Source organism: Equus asinus, chromosome 23, assembly GCF_041296235.1.
Source record: "Equus asinus isolate D_3611 breed Donkey chromosome 23, EquAss-T2T_v2, whole genome shotgun sequence".
Taxonomy (NCBI): Eukaryota; Metazoa; Chordata; class Mammalia; order Perissodactyla; family Equidae; genus Equus; species Equus asinus.
This window is the reverse complement of record NC_091812.1, coordinates 36556691-36579616: the sequence shown is the minus strand read 5'-3', so window position 1 is coordinate 36579616 and position 22926 is coordinate 36556691. Positions and strand designations below refer to the sequence as shown.

The 22926-nt window shown below is 40.8% G+C and overlaps 1 protein-coding gene across 6 annotated transcripts in view; it reads right to left on the bottom strand.

Moving 5' to 3' along the window:
* SMARCA2 (SWI/SNF related BAF chromatin remodeling complex subunit ATPase 2) overlaps positions 1 to 22926 on the bottom strand; it is a 166781-nt gene that overhangs the window by 80291 nt on the left and 63564 nt on the right. For all 6 annotated transcript variants that reach the window (XM_044756940.2, XM_070495812.1, XM_070495813.1 and 3 more), the window contains exons 16-23: positions 22166 to 22232; positions 21382 to 21492; positions 18521 to 18763; positions 16969 to 17082; positions 7948 to 8055; positions 7264 to 7350; positions 4025 to 4071; positions 1540 to 1706 (exon numbers count right to left, since the gene is read on the bottom strand). In XM_044756940.2, the coding sequence (XP_044612875.2) occupies positions 1540 to 1706; positions 4025 to 4071; positions 7264 to 7350; positions 7948 to 8055; positions 16969 to 17082; positions 18521 to 18763; positions 21382 to 21492; positions 22166 to 22232 (944 nt within the window). The remainder of the gene's footprint in view (positions 1 to 1539; positions 1707 to 4024; positions 4072 to 7263; positions 7351 to 7947; positions 8056 to 16968; positions 17083 to 18520; positions 18764 to 21381; positions 21493 to 22165; positions 22233 to 22926) is intronic.

Below are 22926 nucleotides of genomic sequence, written 5' to 3'. Positions count from 1 at the left end.
GTTTCAAGGAAATCACTTCTTGCCAGTTTCACAGGCTCAAATATCCCAAGGCTGAAATCCTCAGAGAGCTGAGATGCAAAACAAAATGCTTCAAAGTAGTAAACAATAGTTACGTGGAGCACCTGTTGGGGGCTGTGAATCCAGGGGAAAGAAGAGCTGGCACCCTTCACCTGAGCAGCAGAGAGGGAGGGCTTGCCTTTACACCAAGAGTGTTGAAGGAGCCCTGGAACATTCCCCTCACAGAGCGAGGGAAGGATCAGGTCAAAGGACAAGACACAATACAGGAGATTTGCCTAAAGAGACAGACTGTGGATGAGATAACTGTGTCACAAATTCAAAATTAACATTTACTTAACCATTCATCTGCTTTCGGTGGCTTTGGAGGGGAAAGGTAACAAGATATTAAAAAATCAAGTCTGTCAGAAGGTATAATTAATAATACCCTAAGAGGTAAACCATACAGAGAATTCACTTAAAAACTCAAGTCAGAGAATATATGGCAAGTCTGAGGTTGGTATATATCCAGTTATATTTAATTAATGGCAAAAGGGGGACAAAACATTGGATTGAAAATAAAACAAAACCTTTCAATGGAACATAAACTTTAAGTTTCCCATTTAACAATAACTTGAATATTGCATTAGATAAAAATTGGCCTTAGTAACACTGCCTTTTCTGGATCCAGGGACTCAAACCATCCCGGCTGAAATTCGCTCCTACTCCTGTTTACCTCTCCTAGGAAGTGTTGTCTCACCGATGGCATGAAAACTTTGATACCTTTAATCTCTAAAATATTAGGACTGGTATCTAAATCATACAGTTATTTAGGAAGTATCTCTAAATTCTTATTTTCTTTCGTCCATATTTTCTTATGAATTTTTTAGGACACGGTATTTAAATATCACTCTTAAAATCAGGCAAATATTTTACACAGTTTGCAAAATCCAGGAAACAATGAAGCCCTGTCTCTTAACGAACATGCAGATATGTTCTATTTAGAAAAAGAGAGAAGCTGTAATGATAATTAAATATTATCTTAAGTGAACTATTATATTGTTACTGAAGAATGGAGACATAGCCTTTATCACCTTAAAATATGCCCTACAGAAAAAAACTAAAGGCTTATCAAAATATTTTATGGGGGAGGCCAGCCCAGTGGGGTAGTGGTTACACTCACGTACTCTGCTTCAGCACCCCAGGGTTTGAGGGTTCAGATCCCACGCAAAGACCTACATGTTGCTCATCAAGCCACACTGTGATGGTGGTCCACATACAAAATAGAGGAAGATTGGCATGGATGTTAGCTTAGTGACAATCTTCCTCAAGCAAAAAGAACACTGGCAACAGATGTTAGCTCAGGGCGAATCTTCCTCAGCCAAAAAAAAAAAAAAAATTCGCTATCTAGAGAAGCTGCACCCCACCCTGCTGGTTAATTCTCCAACATTTCATCCCTCCTGTTCCTCTGACATTGGATCTCAGCACCCATCATCCCCGCCCTCTCAGCAGCTGGTTTCCGAGCCTAAGTCCTTCTGCACTTACCATCAAGGCGCAGGTAGAGGAAGTTCCGGAAGGCAAAATAGTCCTCCATGATGGTCATGAGAGACGTCATCTGGCAGAAAAGCAGCACGCGGTGATTAGTCGCTCTCAATTTGGGCAGAATACGATCAAGTAGCTCAAACTTTCCTGAGGCCCGATACAGCTCAGCCCTGAACCCGAAAATGCAAAACAAGAAGACAGTATTACTGCTGTCTTCTCGAAGGAGCCAGCGTAGCTTTGCTTCCTGGACGGCGCCTTGTGCCTAGCGAACATTCAATAAGGAACTGTGGAATGGATGAATGAATGAACGAAAAGCCACTCCAAAGCAATGAGAATATTTAAGGGAAAAGAAAATATATTTATGCTAAACCATTAAAGAGTGCATTATATATGCTAGGGACAACGACAAATTCTAGAAAGAAAAGGAAACCCTTTCATGTTCCTAATACTTTCACTCCCTGTCTCTCTCTCTTAATTCTCTCTGCCTCTCTCTCTCTCATACACACATATATATGTATGTGTTGTATTTCCTTAAATGTCTACTTATTAAGTATATAAAATTATTAATTTAGGGCACTTAAGATTCATTCAAATACTTATTTAGCATCTACTATTGCCAAGCACAGTGCTAGGCTTGCGTATATTGATGAGCAAGACAGAACCCTGCCTTCAAAATGGGTCATTATGAATTATGCTAAGTACTAAAAAGAAAAATAGCAAGTTACGATGAGAAAACTCATAGCAACATGTGACATCTTCTTTAGAGTACAGCAGACTCTGGCCAACTTCAGCCCTGGCCTGCTGCCTGTTTTTGTAAATAAAGGTTTCTTGGAACACAGCCATGCTCGCTGATTTCTATGAGTTTTGTGTATGGCTGCTTTCCCGCTACAAGGTCAAAGTTCAGTCAGTGCGACAGAGACTTTTTGGCCCGCAAAGGTGAAAATATTTGAGATCTGTTTTACAGAAAAAAACTTGCCAGCCACTGGTTTGGTGTGCCAGGGGTAACCTTGCTGAAGAGAGAACAGTTTAGCTAAAACCTGAAATAATGAGCAGAAGGCAGCCAGGTGAAGAAGGAGGGCTTGGGAGTGGAGAGGAGGAGATTCCAGGAAGTGGAAAGAGTATGTGCAAAGGCCCTGAGGAATAAAAGAGCCTGGTGTGTTGGAGGAATTGAAAAACTGGTGTGTGTCTTAAACACAGTGAGGGGGAAATATGAGGGCAGAGCTAGAGGGTAGGGATGGGGGCAGATCCTGTTGGGCTCCATTAGCCACACTGAATATTTTAGTTTGAGGTGCAATAGAACACCATTGATGGGTTTTAACAAGGGAGTGGCAAGATCTGACATATCTTTTTAGAAGATTACCACGTACACTGTGTAACAACGGATTGGGGAGAGGCTAAGAGGCCTGGCAGGTCAAGTCAAAGACATGACGGTAGCGTATACTGCTGTCAGATGGAGAAGAGTGTCAGTGAGCTAAAGTGGGGCCTTGTTTCCTCCACAATACGCCAGTTTCCTCTTTTATCAATAAGAATGTGTTATATTATTAAAACTTAATGGTAGGGTTGATATTATTGGGAAAACTCGCCAGTCCACGTGCAGTCCAGAACACTGCAATGGGTCAGCTGGTAGCTGACTGGATGACATGGTATGTGTTCTTTCTCCCAGACACACTTTCAAGTGTTTGTCTTCCCAATGTCCATCTCCTGCTCTGAGAACTGTCCCCTAAACACTCCCCAGGGCCATGTTTTCAATAGGTGACCCTGGCCAACCTGGTGGCACCAAGAGTGACCGCAGGACCCAGAGGAAAGAGAGGCACAGAGAGGCAGGAGAGCCTAATGGCACCGGTTCTGGATGGGTTCCAGTTCCTGGTTCTTAGCCCAATGGCACAGTCTGCCCTTGGGATCCAAGAGGGACCCCATCTCCTAATAACAAATTTTCCCTGGGGCAGAACAAGCAAAACAGACTTCCTGTTAATGCAAGGTTCTTTATTGTTCTTGTTGCAAGGCCTGATTCTCTTCAACGTCCATTGCTGATGCAAATCATTTCTTATACAGACCGTACTCCAACAGATTACTGTAAAGTCATATATATTTATAGCAGATGAGACATTTCCTCTCATGCACATTAATGTTAAATATCAACTTGAAATTTAATACGAAATTCTCTTTGAGCCCAAGCTACACCATTGGTTGTAAGGAACAACACTGTGAAGTTTCAAAACATTTTTAGAGCACCCGGGCGCTATCAAGTCTATTAAATGAGATCTATGTCCTTTGAATAGCCACTTGCTCAAGGCATGTAGCAATTTATGCTGGGAAACTACGAGAGAACGCTGATATCGTTTTAGTTAACAACTTTTGTACCTGCTGCTGAGGAGAGAGGCGGGCTGAGGAGACTGGCATATGTATTTGTGTGACACAAAACACTATAGAAAGAAACATTTAGGACCAACAAACTATTTTTTGGCAGGAAAAAAATTTTAAGATTTACCCATTGATGACCCCATTTGAATAGCCCAGGTGTTCAGCGAAGGATTCCTTTAAAAGAGAGAAGAAGAAAATGATTAAAAAAAAAAAAACAACAGATCTGTAATTACTAACTTAATGATTACTCTTTTAACGAAGTCATCCTATCTATTTCCAGAGTATAGTTAAACAAAATCATAAGTAAGGAAGGAAATACTTGTTAAAGGATGAACCAGAAACTCAGTGTCTTTGAATTCAGACTTTTGTTCCACCAGAAACGCATCCTGTGAGTTTCTGCAAGTTTCTAGACGCTCATACGGAGATAATAGTGTTAGCTCTCTCATTGAACAGTGATCAAGTGTCTACCGGCCCAGGGCCCAGGGAGGCAGGTACTGGGGATCCAGAAACACCTGAAGTGTCTACCCACAAGGGGCTTACAGTCTAGATTAGAGGAAGAGCTTAACATAAGCAAATCAGGATGAACAGGTACACATGAATATACCGAGGAAATACTTAACAGTAAAAGGGTGACTATGTATTCTATTGCAAATCTTACTTTAGTGAAATTCTAACATCCCTCCATGTTTGCTTTTCTCTGTTAAAAATAAGGCTCTTAGGGCCAGTCCCAGTGGCCTAGTGGTTAAGTTTGGTGCACTGTGCTTCACTGGCCCAGGTTCAGTTCTTGGGCATGGACCTACACCACTTGTCTATCAGTGGCCATGCTGTGATGGTGGCTCACATACAAAATAGAGGAAGACTGGCAACAGATATTAGCTCAGGGCCAATCCTCCTCAGCAAAAAGAAAATAAATAAATAAAGCCCTTAATGTACACCACTCCTGCAGGTATCCAGCTTCCACTTTTAAAACACAGAACTTAATCACATAATCCCCTCCTCACTGATTCTGTGGAAGAAATAAATTAGTGTTCTCCATGTGATTTTCCCATTCTCCCTTCATGGAAAGGGAGACCATCTGTGGGGAAGGACAGCAGGTCACACTTCCACATTAGCCACCAGCTGTCTCCCTTTTCTGCTTCCCTTCCTTCCCCGAGCACCAAAGCTTTTCCTCCAAGGGGACCAGCGCTCTCCCTTTGGGCTCTCCTCCCAGATATACTCATCATGTACGGTAGACCCCAGCCCCTGAGAATACTGCCCTGTGGCAAAATTAACACCCATGGACAATGGCCAAAAACCCCACTCTGACTCCAAGAGCCACGCCTTCTCTCTCCACAGGCTGCTGTTCCTGCCAAGATCCTAAGGTTCCATCCCTATCTCTAAGCAGAGTTGTAAAAACCAAAGAGGTGATATGTGTCAGTGGATGGTGATAAGACTAGGTGTCAGCATCATTTTCAAAACATGGTCTTCATTTCTCTGGTTTGAAGGTCCCTGGGGAAGCAGTGAGCTCAGCTGAGAGACTGGACCTCTGGTACGATTCAGCAGGAACAAAGATTGTGTGAGCAAATAAAACAGAGAGAAAGGCAAAAGGCACATCCTGTCTCCGATCCATAGCTGTAATACATTTGCCAGGAACTGTGGGTCTCAATTCTAGGAGGACACTCCTGCAAGATTTTATGTTAAAAAAAATTGCAAATCAGAGTCTTTCTACTAACTACTACTTGAAAGGTGCAATGGAGGGCATGTTACTTAAACTCAGCTCCTTTTACAATCCCTCCTCGCCCCCATCAGTGCTCGAGACAGAAGCCTGAGGACAGGAGGCATCATCCTCCGTCCTGACGTGGCCTAGCATGTTCCAAAGGTTCATTTTTGTTTGATGACCAAAATGAAGTAAGATTGACAATTTTCATAATTTCTAAGCCCTCAAACTCTTCTATATTAGCAGAGTAAATATCTTAAAACTGTTTTTAGGAAAAATGAGATGGTGGGTGACAGGTTAACCTGACATGACCCCAAGCATTGTCATCATTAGACTGTTTTTTGGCTCCCCCAGCCCAACATACAGCCCCCTACAAATTCACTGATACATTACATCCATTTAACACGTTATCCGTTTACAAGATGCTTCATATGTTATTTTTGTAAAAGTTTATCCTCCTGCTAGTCGTATAACTGTTACCATCCCAAGTACAGGGAAGTTTGGAGATGCTGAGCGACTTACACCAGGTCACAGTTGCAAAGTGGCCTGGGATATGGTCTCATTTTTTTTTCTTCCTTTTTTCCTCAGTTTTGCTGCCGTTGTCATTTTACTTAGATGTAGGGCTTTTCAGTCTCTAAATACTCTTCCCTGTGGACTTGAAGCCAGGAGTCATTTGAATTCCCCCCATGGCTGGGACAAGACTCAATCTAGGGAGACGGTGTGCAATAAATACTCTTACCTAACAACACAATTACCAAAAATAAGGGAGAAAAAAACAGTCTCCAAAGAGAATATTTCGACTCAATTTTATACTGTGATTATTAAATTTTAATTTGCGAGAACCTTCTATTTATTTATTTTCTAATAAACTGGTGCCGACACCGGAGTCCTGGAGTGACTGGCCCCAGGCCTCCTGCTCATGCGCTGTGGAAAGCGGGCACAATGCTGGCAAATCATTGCTACCAGGACCACATGCATCAGCAGCAACATTGAAAAATGGAGGCTCCACGTCGGGCTCCTTTCCCTTCCTGCTCAGGTCAATTGCTCCTACTGGGGTGAAACTCTATCAATTTAGGAAACTCATTCACATGTAGCAAACAGGGCAGAAAATGTCCTCTCCTCTAAAAATAGCTTTCTTGAGACCAGAGCATCGGGATAAAAAGCCTGGATTTACATTGTCATGACAGAAGCCAGAAAGGGACAATACAAATATAAGTAACAGACTAAAGTCAGTGACTTTTACAGAGAAAATATTTCAAGAATATCTTTCTCTTCAACAGGTATAAATATATTATCTTAATATTTTTTGCAGCATCCTTCTGAGGAAGCTGGATGCATTCATCATTATCTTCAATTTGAGAGCTCCTACCATAACAAGGCAATTTGCAGTACTTCCCCAACCCCCACAATGAGCCATAGCTTACAACATATTCTCACTGCCTTCAATTCCTGCTTATCAAATTCCAGATGCTCAGTGCTTGGTGCCAAGGAGAATCCATAACCACAAAATTCATGTTTGTTAATTTTGCTCATCGAGCTATCAGACCATGTCATTTCAACTTCCATACACGTTTTAACCCTGTTTTGTTTTATTTTGTTTTGTTTTTTAAGTAGAATTAGTAGGAATAGTGCAAACAGGATCAGGATCAAAACAGAGAATGCAGACTCACCTCAATGTGCTGAAACATGTATGGGTGATTGCAGATTTTTCTCAGCTGCATGATAGTGTTCATAAGTGTCTTAGCACCCCCTTTGCCCTAAGATCAAGCAAAGAGAGTCAAAATAGGACAGATTACTAATCCATCAGATATTTCCAATTTTAAGAAAGTAGGCTTCAATAGGAAGGGCCAAAGTCTTCTCAGTAACCTGCACATCTTGTGGTCCAAAGCCCGTCTTATTGTATAGCAGTTTCTGAGTTAGACATAACATCCTTCTGTGACTAACTTATCCTACAGGAGGGAATTACGTCAAGTTGATGGCTTTGTGAGATGACTGTCTATTCCCTAGGATTCTGGGAAGTCAGGAGCACAGAACAGATGGCCAGGGAGTGAAACTGGATCTTGAAACCTAAAATGCCACCCCACATTTAGGTGGACTATATCTTCTGCAGAACTGACATGAGCAGAGCTAACTATTTTGGTGATAGGAACATACTCCTTCCTTCTTCCTGCCCCAGTGCAGTTTGCAATTGAGGCTAGGAGATTTCCTCTGGCACCTACAATAGCTACAAAAAAGGCCCAGTAATTTGCTTGAACAAATCAGCATTAGTAGGGATCTTCCCAGGAGTGTTCGATGTCACGGCCACGAGAAGACACACGATGGCAGCTTGAGTTGCATCACCTTCCACAACGTACCTTCTTATCTTTCTCAGAACCATCTGTGAGGAGAATCCCTTTGGCTTGCATATGGCGATACAGAATCTTCTGCAGAGCTGACATGTCGCACTTGATCACATATTCGACCTGGGAAAAAAGAAGAGTAAGTAGGTAAGTGCAGGAGAGAGAAGATGCCTGTTCTAAGAAGACTGTTGAGATGCGGCTGTTGGTGGCACTCTTGGAATCAGGAAGCTACTTCTGTTTCTCCACCTGGATCTATGGAATGGGGGATGGGATGGGGGCGGTGGAAGACACCACAGTCATCATTGCTAAAGGTACCATTACAACGGAGGGACCTCGAAAAGCTTATGTGTAATTGAGGCTAGGGTCATGCTTCTGAAATTTCTTGATTTGTTCCATATTTGAGAGAGAGAACAGCTTGCAAACTATTCAGATTCAAAGGTGTTCAATATAAAGTATAATTTTAATAATTTCTCTGCTTCCCAACTATACCCCCTTTCACATGAACGGAACAGTTTTAGGAAAAACAGCAACTGGCTAATATCCTACGATTTTCTTTGTAAAATATTTCTTAAACGGTCATATGTGGCTACTGCCAATACTAGTCCTAAAATGAGGTTTATAACAGCCCTCAGCTGATTGTCATTAACCTCTGCTTTTCAGAGACGAGAGGATACTACCTAGAGAGGACAATAAGTTGAGCAGAGGAATTAATCCACAATTGGACTCAACTTTATGGCCACCTAAAGAAGGCAGGGCCCTGTGTGCTTCCATTTGAAATACTGAAAAAACCCAATTTAAAACAGTTAAGGGGAATTCACATGCCCGTGGCTCAGTACACACCTGCTATACTTCCAGTATGCTCCTAATGCCTAAAATCTGCCTTGATTATTTCCTATTATTGTTTTTCTTTATTAAAAAAAATCCCCAGAATACAAATGTGCAATTTTCACAATAAACGTCAGATTAATGCCTAGAAATCTGCAGAATGTGATTAAAAGTAAATCAGCAAGCTGCCTAATGTTTAATAAACTGATTAAAAATGATCAGGTTATTTTCAGCTCTGAGGGCCAGGGCGAGGAGGTCACAGATGAAGAGGAGTTGAATATTCATTCAATTGTTGCTTTAGATGGAAGCTGTCAGGCCAGATGGAACCGCAATTAATAGTCTTTTGCCACTTTTGGTGCACCACATCAGATCAGAGAAAGGCTGGCTCTTTTGCAGAAAAGATAAGGCAAGCAAGTGACCTACCATAAAACGTGTTTTAGTTTTTAATGACATCCTTGGCCAGGGAGGAAAAAAAAAATCTCCAAGCTTAATAAATAAGGATGCGCTTAATATAGACTTTGTGTTTTAGATACCTGATCATGTCATATTTTTCAAGCACTGCGACTTTTTCAAGAGCTGTTAACTCTCAGCAACATTTGATCATGGTGAAGAAAAATGTTGAACAACATCATACTGTAACAAGTATGATGATAAAAATGACATCCAGCCCTAATATTAATGAGCACTTTCTATGGACCGGCCTCCTTGCAGAAGTGCTTTATGTGCCTTCTCTCATTTAACCACCCGCGAGCTCTAGGAGAGAGTTACGTTTAGTGCCGGCATCTGATAGATAAGGAATCCGAGCATCAGAAAGGTTAAGCAACTGGCTCAAAATGCTACAGCTATTTAACGGTGCAGTTAGGATGGAAACAGTGTCCACTCTTTTAAGCTCGCTGCTAAGGATGACCAAGGAGACGGTCAGGCTTCCCAATTCTGCCCTGATGTTCACCTTCACCCGGGCTTCCCTGCCGGCCAGTTTGTTCACACCTTCCTGAATGTGGAAGAGACAGCTGATGCTTGCCTTTTTTTTTTTTTGGTGAGTATTTGATTGGCCCTGGGCTAACATCTGTTATCAAGCTTCCTCTTTTTGCTTGAGGAAGATTGTTGCTGAGCTAACATCTGTGCCTGTCCCTCTATTTTATACATGGGATGCCGCCACAGCTAGGCTTGATGAGTGGTGCTAGGTCCGGGCCCACGATCTGAACCTGCGAACCCCAGGCTGCCCAAGTAGAGTGTGCAAACTTAGCCACTACACCACTGGGCCAGTCCCCTGATGCTTGTTTTTAAGTGCTTTAGGGATGGCAGATCCAGAATGAGGGTCAGAATCCTCAACCCCCTTCCGTCAGTTAGCTATGGCTAAGCACTGGAGGTAAGGGAGTTTGGGAAGCAGGAGGCACACATGGTGATACCATGCCGACGGGAATACCAAACATCCCCACAGCAGTCAGGTCAGCAGAGAGGAGAGCTCAGCCCAAGGATCCGACAGCTGGCCAGGAAGGGGAAGTGCCCCTAACCCTCCTCCCTGGTACCATCAGGGGAGACCAGAAGCTGGTTCGATGCACAGGATCAAAATCAACATCCACTGCCAATCCTCCTCTTTTTTGCTGAGGAAGACTGGCTGAGCTAATATCTGTGCCCATCTTCCTCTACTTTATACGTCGGATGCTGCCACAGCATAGCTTGGTAAGCGGTGCATAGGTCCGCGCCTGGGACCCAAACCGGTGAACCCTGGGCCAGTGAAGGGGAGTGCAGGAAATTAACCGCTAGGCCACCGGCCGGCCCCCACAACAATATACTTGTTTGCCCTCTGCTCCTTCCCAAACAGCTCAAAGCTATTTTGTTTGTTTTGTACTTTTCTGCAGGCCTGGGGAGAGGGGCATCTTAGCCTTCTTTCTAAATCCCACTCTACCTTGAGAGCTCTTTTGAAGATCTTCTGCAATCACTGCATCAGCCAGTGTCAGTTTCCCCTTGCATTCCCCCCAAAGAAGTGGTCCTTAAGCTCTTCTGATGGCATTCTCTTATCGTGCATGCCCATATATTTATTTACAAGTTATATGCATGTGCTAATACTAATGTCTGTAGATACAAGTTACTTTTAGGGCATGGGTCAATGTTAAGGGCAACTGATTTATAGTAGTATCTCAAGGGGCCAATTTGATGACGTCTGATTATTTTAGCCAATTCCAGCCCGATTCCTCTATGATGTGGCTGATGAAAACCCATCATAGGAATAAGAGAAGCCGGGGGACTGTCTTTTCCCCCACTGTTCACCTAGGCTTACGTTATTCATCTTGCTTTCATCCTGCAATACTTCGCAGAATCTTTTTAAGCCCTTCATCCGTTCTGGGGGCTGGGAGTGTTAGGTTAGTTAAAATCAGATCCTCCTAAATCCTGGGTACAGGGAAAGCCTCAATGCCTCGCCATAGGCAGAAAGTGAATGAAGCAGGCAGTGAGGGTGAACGGACTGACCAGTGCCCGGGTGATGGTGCTCCCCATCACCCCTCACACGCTCCCCCCTTGGGATAGCCTACACAGTCTAACCCGGGCACGTGGTTGACTTTCCCACGTGCATACATACCACATGGGTACCAGTGTCAATCTGTATGTTAAATAGCAGTAAAACTTAATTTTTTTTACTTTTAAGAGAAACATTAATAAAATGCAAGTTTTAAACTCTTCTTTCTGCACCCCAGTGGATTACTAGTGAACAGTACCCCCCCACACACACATACACCCGAGTGTGGGCTCTGCAGCCCCCTGCCCTAATGCACTTACATGTCTGGATCACTCATTCCAGGGGGTGTGATGACGTTGCCTTTCACTGTGATGACATTGTTCAGAGTACATAAACTTTATCTTCACAGCAAGGCTGTGGACCTCTCACACCACGCCTCCTATTTCTGGCATAGCTCTCACACCTCCCACCCTGGCCTGAGTGCAGTGCAGGGCACAGAGCAAGCAATCAGAGCTATGTATGAAGAAAAGGACAGACCAACAATTCTAAGAGACATGCAGACTGACAGTGACGAGGCAAGAGGGGTTTCTATCACAATCACAGCATCTTAAACTCTGTTGAGTCTGAGTTCACCCCTAAAAACTGTGATGGCACCTGATTAGAGCATGGATTTGAAGGTTCCTCAAAATGTGCTGGTGCTGCAGGAAATGAAATCTCTGACTCTTCAATAGCGATGATTCTCCCAACGTCAGGCTTATGAGAGCCACTGGGCCTATCTGTGTTCAAATTATATGTGAAACTGAGGTGACGACAACCTCGTGTACATGATAATTATCTCCTAAGAATTCCTATGTTAGTGAATGATCAAATTGGTCCCTTCAAGGAGCCAAATCGGGTGATTATATTGGCCCAGACTCTCCTCCCTAAAACCCTGTAGAAGTATTCAAGCTTTGTTCATAGGTTTCTGCCTGAGAACTATTATTCACTTATAATTTCCCTCCAAAAGGATGTATTATTGCAACAATACACCTGAGACTACTGTGTTGGATATATTACCACTTTGTGAATTGAGATTTCCAAACAATAAGGTTAAAGTTATGGAAGTTTCAGGCTCTGGAATCTATGGCAAGAGAGAGGAACAAAGTAATGATTAATTATATCAAGCGTTCCAAATTTTTATACAATGAGTATATACAGTTGCCCATCAAAACAAAGCTCTGTTGTTGTTTTACACAGATTATATCAAAATCAGGATCGATTTTAGGTAGGCCAACCTCTAGTTAATCTCAGACATTGTATACATATTTTAGCTTATTTAGACATCAAGATATATACAGCCAATTGCCAAAGTACAGTTGGTTCTTGATTATATGAATTAACAAAGGAGAGTGAGCACAGACAACCTCAAATGGGAGCTAAATCAAAAAATCTGTTTTTATGTAGCTTACGTTAGGTTTTACGTAATCCCTTTTCTATGAATTGCTGTTCCTTCCTGAGTATCAGGAATGGACTTTATGCCAGGAGCTTGGTGGTGGCCCTGGGGGAGGTGAGGACAGTACATTTCCCTTGCTCAGTAGGCATTTCTCTAGATGCCTTGAATTATTAAATACTCATTGATTAAAAATAATTTTTATTAAATACTCATTCATTAAAACAAATTTTTCTATGAAGTAGAGCTGCATTTACCAACTGTGGCCCTTAGATGTCTGCTTTAGTTTCATTTGAGGACGTGCAGATTCCTGAGATCACCCCAGCTGTACTGAACAGAACTACTGGTGCCAGGCTGACAGAAAAACTCTTAAAAATACAAACTATCTTAAAACTCAAAAATAAGAAAAGAAACAATCCCAAAAATATAGGCAAAAGATTTGAGCACTGCGTCATCAAAGAAGACAGACGGATGCCAGATAAGCTCATGAAAAGATGCCTACCGTCATTAGACGTTAGAGAAATGCAAACTCAAGTTACAGGATACCAGTACCCAATTATTGAAATGGCTAACAATGTTAAAAACTGACAATGCCAAGGATTGAGGAGAATATGGAGGAACTGAAATGCTCATTCATGGCTGATGGGACTACAAAATGGTTCAGGGAGTTTAGAAAATAATTCAGAAGATTCTTACAACGTTGTGGACTCGTTTACCATATGACCAAGCAATCCCATTCCTATTTACTTAAGTGAAATGAAAACCGATGTTCACACAAAAACCTATGCACGAATGTTTATAGCAGATTTCTCCATAATCATCAAAAACTAGAAACAACCCAATGTCCCTCAACTAAATGGATAAGCAAACTACGGTGCATCCATCTAGTAGAATACTATTCCACAATAAAATGAACCAGCTACTAATACATGCAACAACTCGGATGTATCTCAAATACATTAGACTGAGTGAAAGAAACCCAGTGTAAGAGGTCTGATGAGACATACTGTCTGATTCCATTCATAAGACATTCTGCAAAAGGCAAAGCCATAGGGATGATGAACAGATTTGTGGTTGCGTGAGGTTAACGGTAGAGGCAGGGTTTGATTTAAAAGCGACAGCACTAGGGAATTTCTGGGGAAAACGAGGTAGAATTGTTCTGTATTTTGATTATGCATGTGGGTAACATAACTATGCATTTGTCAAAACTCACAGTATTCTACAAGAAAACAAGTGAATTTTATTATATGTAAATTAAAAAATAAAATGGAAAACCACTTCCCTGATTCTTTTTCATTAAAATTTTAGAGAATTACTACTATGAAATATTTAGCCTTTTCCTAACATCAGCAATAATTCCTTTCTAGATTCTTTATACAGGCTGAGAAAGACATACACGTTGTTATGTGTGGCTATAGGCAGATGGTGGCCAAAGAAAGCTCCTTACTCTGAAGGATGACACTTAAATGGCCAATTTTCCGCAGGTAAAAAAATCCTGACAAGGCAGAAAAAGTAGAGAATGAATACTGGCCAAACCAAGTCAACAAGGGCCACATACACATGCAAAATGATTTGTTCCCCTAAGGGACCTTGAAAGGTTTATGAGGAGAGAGCTGGGGAAGGGCGACGGAAAGTGCAAGGACAAGAAATAGTGACAAAAAAGTTGAAGTGAACAGGAAAGTGGGACTCTTTATTAATAACAGAAACAGCAACGTGAATAGAAAATAAGGAATGTGGTAGTAGCAGCTGTTGCTAGTTGAGCGCTTACCACGTGCCAGGCAAAGTATTAGGAGTACTACATTCATTTGATTGGCTCAACAATTCTAGGAAGCAGGCATCATTTACTCTCCAGTTCACTGATGAGAACATTGAGACCCTCTGGGCTAACTGACCTGCCAAGTTCACATAGTTAGTAAGAGACAGTGAATGCAGTGGGACCCATGTCCACTGTGACGGGCAGAGCCCAGGATTTCCACTCCACTGAGTTGCCTCCAGGAAAAAGGAGTCTATCCACAGATAACATATCACATATAGTAATCCCTTTTATCCGCGGGGGATACGTTCCAAGACCCCCAGTGGATGCCCGAAAACACAGATAGTACCAAACCCTCTGTATAATGTTTTTTCCTATACATACATACCTATGATAACGTTTAATTCATAAATTAGGCACAGTAAGAGATTAACAACAATAACTTCTCTTTGGCATATCCAAATTGCCAGCGTCACTACTCTTGGACTTTGGGGCCATTATGAAGTAAAATAAGGGTTACTTGAACACATGCCCTGTGACACCACAACAGTTGATCTGATGACCAAGGCGCCTACTAAGTGATTAATGGGTGGGTAGCGTATACAGTGTGGATATGCTGGACAAAGGGATGATTCTGGACCTAGGCAGGATGGCGTAAGATTTCATCACACTACTCAGAAAGGTGTGCAACTTAAAACTTACGAATGTTTATTTCTGGAATTTTCTATTTAATATTTTCAGACAACGGTTGACTGTGGGTAACTGAAACCATGGACAAGGGGGGCTACTGTACAAGGTATTTAACACACCTCAAATATAATACTGTGGGTATTAAAGAGTTGAAGTGTACTTTGTGAAGGAAACATGCCCTTGAAAATCTAATCTTAATTTTTTAAAATTTCTCAATACTCAGGAAGCTTTCTTGTAGAAAGAACTGGGAAATAAATATTTTAGTAAAGCAAAGAACTCCTTTGTGGTATAACTGATCACCCCACAATCCTTGTGCCGCAAAAGTTTGGATTTTTATATAATGGACTTTCTTAAAACGGGGCATACTTTCAACTTGTAATGTGTTTCTAAAAACCTATCTATCTTAGCCAGTCCTGGAAATAAGTAAACAAGAATTAGGAGGTTTTATGGAATGAATAAATGAAGGACTTCAGTTAATTACCTTTTATAACTCTTGTAAAGAAACAAAAGGAAGTGTGGGACAAATCAAAATCTTTAACGTTCCATTTTTACAGCTTGTGGGATCTCAGTAACAGTATGTTGGGAAGTAGTTCAAGGCGACTGTCCACTGTACCCACATGTCCACTGTACCCATTCCCATTTGATCTATTCAGCAACTAAGGTCCATATTGAATAGAAAGGGGGTTACCCAAAGAAGCCAAGTCCACAGGACGTCAAAGAAATAGCAACAGCATCCAATCTCCAAGATGTATTCACTAGCAAAATAAAATACTTAAATATTTAGGCTTTTGCTGGGATAAGCATGGTATAAGAACCATGTTTATTTTTAATTTTTTTCCAATTGTTAATGAATAGGGGATTAGGGAACAAAATTCTCTCTCAGCAAAGTGATCAACTTTGTACACCATCTTGCCAACTCCCACTTAAAAATGAACAGGATGAACCAATCTGTCCAAAAAAATAGAGTCATTACACAGAAAAACACAATGATACAAAATACACATTTCAGAATTGGCTCATCCAAAGAGAAAACTCAAATCAAAATATCTCATGCAACAAATAGCATACAATGCCAAACAATCTATCTGTAAGAGAATAAAACTTAAAACTCAAATGTTTGTGGTTCCAAAATAGGATCAGAAACATACTAAATTAATACCTAAATCCAACCAAAATATGTGGAGGTAAGGGTTGAAAAGACATTCTAGGGCACTGAAAAGGTAGTGTCCAAAAACCAATCTGAAAAATATTTGCTTAAAATGTTCACAGGAACTTAATCTTTATGGTGCAGGACAAAAACCATGTCTAAGAATAATTAGATGATGTGTCTAATTTGCAGGAACTCTATATTTTATTCACTATCAGAACAGTGACATCACAAGCAACAAATATTAAATAAATTTCCGGGAAACCTGGCAAATGTTTACTATGCCCTTTGATAATGATACTAGTCCCAATCTCATATCCTTCTTTGTCTCCCAAACAGAACATTTCAGTGGCGCCTGCAAGAGTGAACTCAATGAAGTTAGGAACTTAAGGAAAAAAAAACTAAGTTAAAATGTAATGTTAAGTTAATGTGAGTTAAAGTTAAAATGTGATGAGACTCAATGAATCTGGTAATTTTATAAAATCTGTCCCAAAGCTTTTGGAAACCAGGCTGAAAATGCTAAAATTTCCCTTTTCTCTCTATACTAAATCCTCTCACTTCTATCAAACCAAAAAAGTACTTTAAGATATTTCCAAGATACCCGTAACTAAAATACAAGCCTGCTGTTTGAGAAACACAATTTCAGATATTCGATCTTCAATATATTGAGCATTGAAGGACGTACTTCAAATATATTGGCAGAGGAAGAAACCACAACTTTTGAATTTGCAACATACTTTTTCTGGAAGCTGGGATTCAACTTCTTTCTTCAGTCTCCTCAGTAAAAATGGCCTCAACACCTTATGCAGACGCCTGATGATCAATATGGTTTCTTCTTCATTTAAGTCCACCTATAAGAGAAACTTAGATGAATTTGATTTTTTTAAAGGATGCTTCATGTAATACGCTTTATGTTACGTTTATTATTCATTTCAATATACAATTGAAATTTTATGTGCTTCAAGGCCAGGTTTATACCCGTCATGTACACCTCAGAATTCTCTTCCCACCTGTCTACTAGCTGGTAATAAAACGGTCTCTAAATGGACGTCTTTGTCTTAATGCTGAGCTCTGTGAAAGAGGGCCCAGAGCCACGAGTTTTAGATCAGCAGTGTTAACGGTTCAGAATTTTATGGGATATGATTGCAATAAAGGCTGACTAAAGACTGAGTCAGAACATGAATAAAGGGGCAGTAGTTAATGTGCTTACTTAAAGTTGAAGCATTAAGTTAGGCTCTTAACTTTGATTGTTTCGGATGCAGAAACACACCAAGGGAACAAGACTTGAACATGAAAAGAAGAACGAGAGCCGCTCTAGTTTATATTGGTGGGTTTCTAAGCCCCTCTATCTTACTCTTCCTACTCTCTGCCCTGATCTTGTTCCAAGTTTAGTCATTCTTAGACATCCTCTGCTTTCTCTTTCACCTTCCTCTATTGACCTCTAGGGGGCAGAGTTGATTGACATTACTTTCTGCAAATGGGCAAGCCAATTAATTACTGATAAAAGGCAAATGTACCTATAACGTATCTCAAAATTAAAGGGCCAAATAGTTCCAACATAAATTTCCCTAAAGGATTCTAAGAGACTTTTTATTTTTATACTTAAGAAACTACTAATCAAAAGGACAGGTACCCATTTCTTTTCTTGCAATGGCCCATGTCTCCCTTTCATAAATGAGCTATAAGAGAAGCTACGTAGTGGAAGGGATGATAATAAGAAATTTGAAAATGGCTACTCCAGGATTTGAGGAGTAGTGATGTACACACAAAACTGAGGCTCACACTAAAATCTGCAAAAATGTGTACAGAAAATTAGTGTAAACACACAAACTCTTTATGTGGAAATAGTTTAAAGGGAAACCTAAATTTGTAACAAGGAAATACTTGTTTTAAGGTTTGTATTCAGTTGATTGAACTGATCTGGTTAAATTGATTCAACAAAGATCTCTACATTCATCCTCCCTGTGGCCCATAGCACTCCACCCGTCGGGAACATTGTCTGGTGGCCTGGTTAACAGGTTGGTGAAAGACAAAGGATTTAGGATGCCTTAGATCCTAGTTCCATCTAGATCCTAGATCCTAGGATCCTAGACCCATCACTAGACCCATTTGATTAGGATGGGGAAATAACCCTGGAATGAGAACATATCCATCCATGACAAGCTTCATAAAGTAAGCAACACTGTAAAGCACCGTGTGGGTTTTCTGCGGCCCTCTAGGTCTCAGCTTTAGGTCCTTTCATTTCATTTCATTGTCACGCAGTAGAAAAAACAAGAGTTACACCAGTACCCTTTCTCCAGTCATGGCAAACGGAGCATTAAACCACTGTTCGAACGTGCTGCAGCTCTTAAAAATTGTGGGGAGGAGGAAGTTGAGGAGGGCCCAGAGCTCCGGGAGCTTATTCTGCAGTGGGGTCCCAGTCAAGAGGATCCTCCTGGGGGCCACGTAGTGAGTGTTGAGGACCTGAGTCAGCTTGCAGTGGTGATTCTTCATCCGGTGGCCTTCGTCCACTATCATGTATTTCCACCGGATCTGTCACCCAAGAGGAAGGACCAACACGTGGTGAGCAAGGCAAAGTCCAACGATTTCCAACAGGCAAGGGGTGATGTGGAAAACCAAAGAACCCACACTTGGTGCATAATACGGCGTGATATTCCTTAGGATAAAAGAATCTCAACACACAGTCTATTCCCATACCTGAGAGATCACATAATATATCATGTAATAATGGAATGTTAAAGCAACAGTGTTCCTTAGGGGCCCATAGGATTACAAGTCACTCTTTCATCAAGAGGGAAATTTGGGCCCAGAATGAAATCGTTGGGCCAGGACCAGATCCTGTGTCTCCCCAGCCAATACTCCTTCTATTAATGCTATGATAGCTATCTCAGATTTAATGGTCATGCTACCTCTGCACATAGTAAGTACAGAATATAGCTCTCCACTTGAAGCAGAAATTAATGGCCAATTTTTCCAAGAGGCATTAGCAGGTACCTATAGTTGAGAGACTCTTGGCTTCGTGCCTTCTTTTCTATTACATCGACTGACCACTACCTTTAGGGTTTGGCTCAATGTTTTGTTTTTAATTTAAACTAGTTGCTAACATTTAAAAGTTGGAATATTTCATATAAAAATCTAGACATCCAGCTTCTTTTAAAAAATCAGAAGATGTGGCAACCTAGACTCTCTCAGTTCATGTGTATTTCTTTACCTGCCAGGTCCTCACCCGCCAGGTCTAGTCCCCTGCTTTAAGATATCTAAAATGAAAGGCTATACTCACTGGGAGAGAAGGCAATACTATAACATCATTCCTCTATTTATGCCAAAACTTCAGAACTAAACACAATATACTCCCCCAGCATGACTATCACTTCAAAAGTAAAGAATGACCAAATAACACCATCTTTCTTCCTAAGTCCACACGCAGTCCCCTTCCTCTCATACATTACCCTTCAGCCCTCTTCCAGGTCATTGTTCTCAGTGTCTTAAAGTGAGAACAATGAGGAATGTTCCACTAAGCCTATTCATTCCCTACAAAACAGTGGCAATGGCCAAGAAAAGCATCTGGTGCTCAGATGTCCCCGGATCCTGCTGCAGAGCTCCTAGAGAGGACGGAGACGAGCTGAGTGTTCTATATAGTCCTTGCCTTCTTCACTCAAAGCACCAGTAAAGTCAGGGAAAAGGCATGAAATCATTAGTTAGTCTGCAATATTCAGGTAAAATACCAGAGTCTTGTCTTTTTTCCTTCCTCCACCACCTCTAAGAAAAGTGTTTAGGAATAATTAAAGTCCCAAACTTACCAATAGCATCAAAAGAGGCCAGAAGATAAAATGTATTGAAACAAATCTTGTAAATCTACTTTCCTGCCTAATTTAGCTTATGAAATAATAAGGAATCAGAGGCCTTAGATTTTGCTATCGCGCCGACTATGAATGAGGTCTTCCACTTGGAAGATAATTACTACCCCTTTCTATATCTTCATCTCTCCAGTAACAAATCAAAGCAATACATCTCATTACCAGGCGTCTCCGACGAGTTTTGAAATACATATGCAGCAGACATGATCTGAGTTTTCTTAAAGGATCTCAAACATACACATGCATTCCCATAGTAATACTGAAAACACGTCATTTTTGACACTGCCAAATTCATCTCCAAGTATGAGGAACACAGCATTGCTGCCAGTGCCACCTTAATGATGAAACTTCCCCTGGGAACACATTTCCTTGATGTTACTTCCTATGATGCCATGAAGGGAACTCTCAGTTCCCAGAGCAAAGGTTTAATGCAGAGACAGAACAAACCCCAGAAATACGGATTCTGTTCAATTCTGGGCACAACTTAGTTTCAGATTATAGTGCTTTCAACACACCACAGGGTAAAAGAAATTACCAAAGGAAAAAAAAATTAAGTTTTCATATTTGCTCCATGAAAGAAACTACTCACATCATTCTACATGAATATATGAGGAGGCAAGATGACATAAATGGGGAAAAAAATTCCATTTTACAGCTAAAGGACAACTTAGGACATACAACTTAGGAAACATGCAGGTTGCAGGTAGAAAAATCATCTTTCCCAGCTCCAAATAAATAGGCACAGAAACAGCCCAGAGTAAATCGAACAATAAGAGCCCATTATTTTACCAGGAAAAACCTAAAATAGGGATAACAGAAGAGCTGCAGCTCGGATAAATTTCATATGGAGATGGCCATATGGAGGGCTGCCCACTCGTCTTTGGAGAGACAAAGCCACAAGAGGAATGAAGTTAAACCGCTGACAATAACCCAGGGCAACAAAAACAATTATTTCTTCCACAATCACGTTCAGGGCTATTGGAGAGAAGAAGAGTTGCAGAAGGAGCCCAGGTAAGTTTTTCAAGAGAGGTAAACTCATTAACTATGAGAGGATAGGAAAGAGTCCCAGGATCAATGACATACACCAAAAAAAAAAACCCACAAAAAAACTAGCATGAATAAAATTAAAACCCATGACCAAAATATATCTCATTTTTTAAAAAAATAAAAAGAGAGAAAGAAAGACAAGCCATCTAGCGATCAAATTATACCTAGTGAGTATAATTTGGGGAATACTTTACACTCCAGCTCGATGGTCCAGAATTAGAGATAAAAGAACTTTTTTTAACATACCTTTGCAAGAATGTGCTTGTCTTTTATAATGTACTCGTAAGTAGTCAGGAGGACGTTGAACTTGCCACTCCGGAGCTGGGGGACAAGGGAGCGACGCATGGCAGGGGTGCCCTGCATGGAAAGAAAAAAAGATGTATATTACTCAATGGAAGTATGTGTGCATTATTTCCCACTATTCACACCTTAATGGAGCCCAGACACGGGGCTGAAGAGTGCATGTATATGCATTATCACATACGGATCCATTATCCATGAAGAAAATGGTTGGCGAAATCGCACACATCTGGATACTTTTCAGACCCTTATAGAGAGACTTCCCCACTGAAAACTGAAGGAGGGGAGAGAGAGAAAAGGAAATTATGGCGACCTCGAGGTAGCAGAGAACCCGCTGCTCTGCTGAAAGGCTCCATTTCTACAGCAGCGTACAGCAGGCAGCCCGGGCCCTGGGTAATTGCCTAACTTTGCAGGAACAGTGGGCCTGGCAGCAGCCAACAGTGAGCCAGTCGGCAGCCCGCAGAATGTGCGATATTTGTCATTTGTATTACTCTCATCAGAAACCTCGCAATATGATAATTAACAATTTTCTTCTGCATTTCACTATCTGAAAGTAATTATGGTTTATTACAGTAATCTTCTTGGGATGATTAACTCTCACTGTTTAGTACATGATGTACATGACAAAACTTTACAACCAAATACAGTTCACAGATGTGCATATGGAATGAAGAAAAGAGGGCCTATTTTTTGCTTTCCCACATTTATATATAAATACAGCATTCCAAACCTTGTAAGAAATTTTCACCACAGAAGGAGCCCATTTGTCAAATTCATATGTCCAGTTTGATAGCGTCCTACAGAAAAACAACAAAAACATACAGAATAAAAGACATTTGTATAAAAGTCAGTGGTTTAAAAAGGTATTCTTATTCATTCTCAGGCCTCACCTTGAAAAAAGATGGAGAATATAAAATATCTCAACTACACATTTATTTTAAAGGTGTGGAAATAAGAGATAAGTTAAAAAATAAGCTGCTACAAACTATGACAAGTTTGGTTGTGGGGTCATAAAAAGTCTCCTAGGAAAAAAGTTAAAGAATGCATAAATACAGAGGGCAAAAAACCCTTAAATTTTAATATGGCATTGAAAAAGAGCAATTGCCAGGGTGATTTGGGGAGTCTATAGAAACAGCCATGTAAGTTCAGAGAAAAGTTGAGTTAGGAAAAAGAAATTACAAAAGCACATGAAAACATTAAATAAATCTGTCAAGAGGGAGCAGGGGAAGAAATATTGAATGTTTTTTTGTAAAATTCCTGGAAGTGTCACCCTAATATATGTCAGAACATGCAAAATATAGCTAAAAAGCAAAATATATATTCAAAACGTAGATAAAATGCAATGGATGTCTAAATACTATGGATTCAGCTAGAGATTAAAAGGTCTGCAAATAGTTCTCTTTTAGACAAAATGTGAAGAAAATACTAAAATGGAATCCTTGCTTTTTCTTGAGGTCCGAGTTTGTATTAGCGCCAGGATCTATAAGAAGG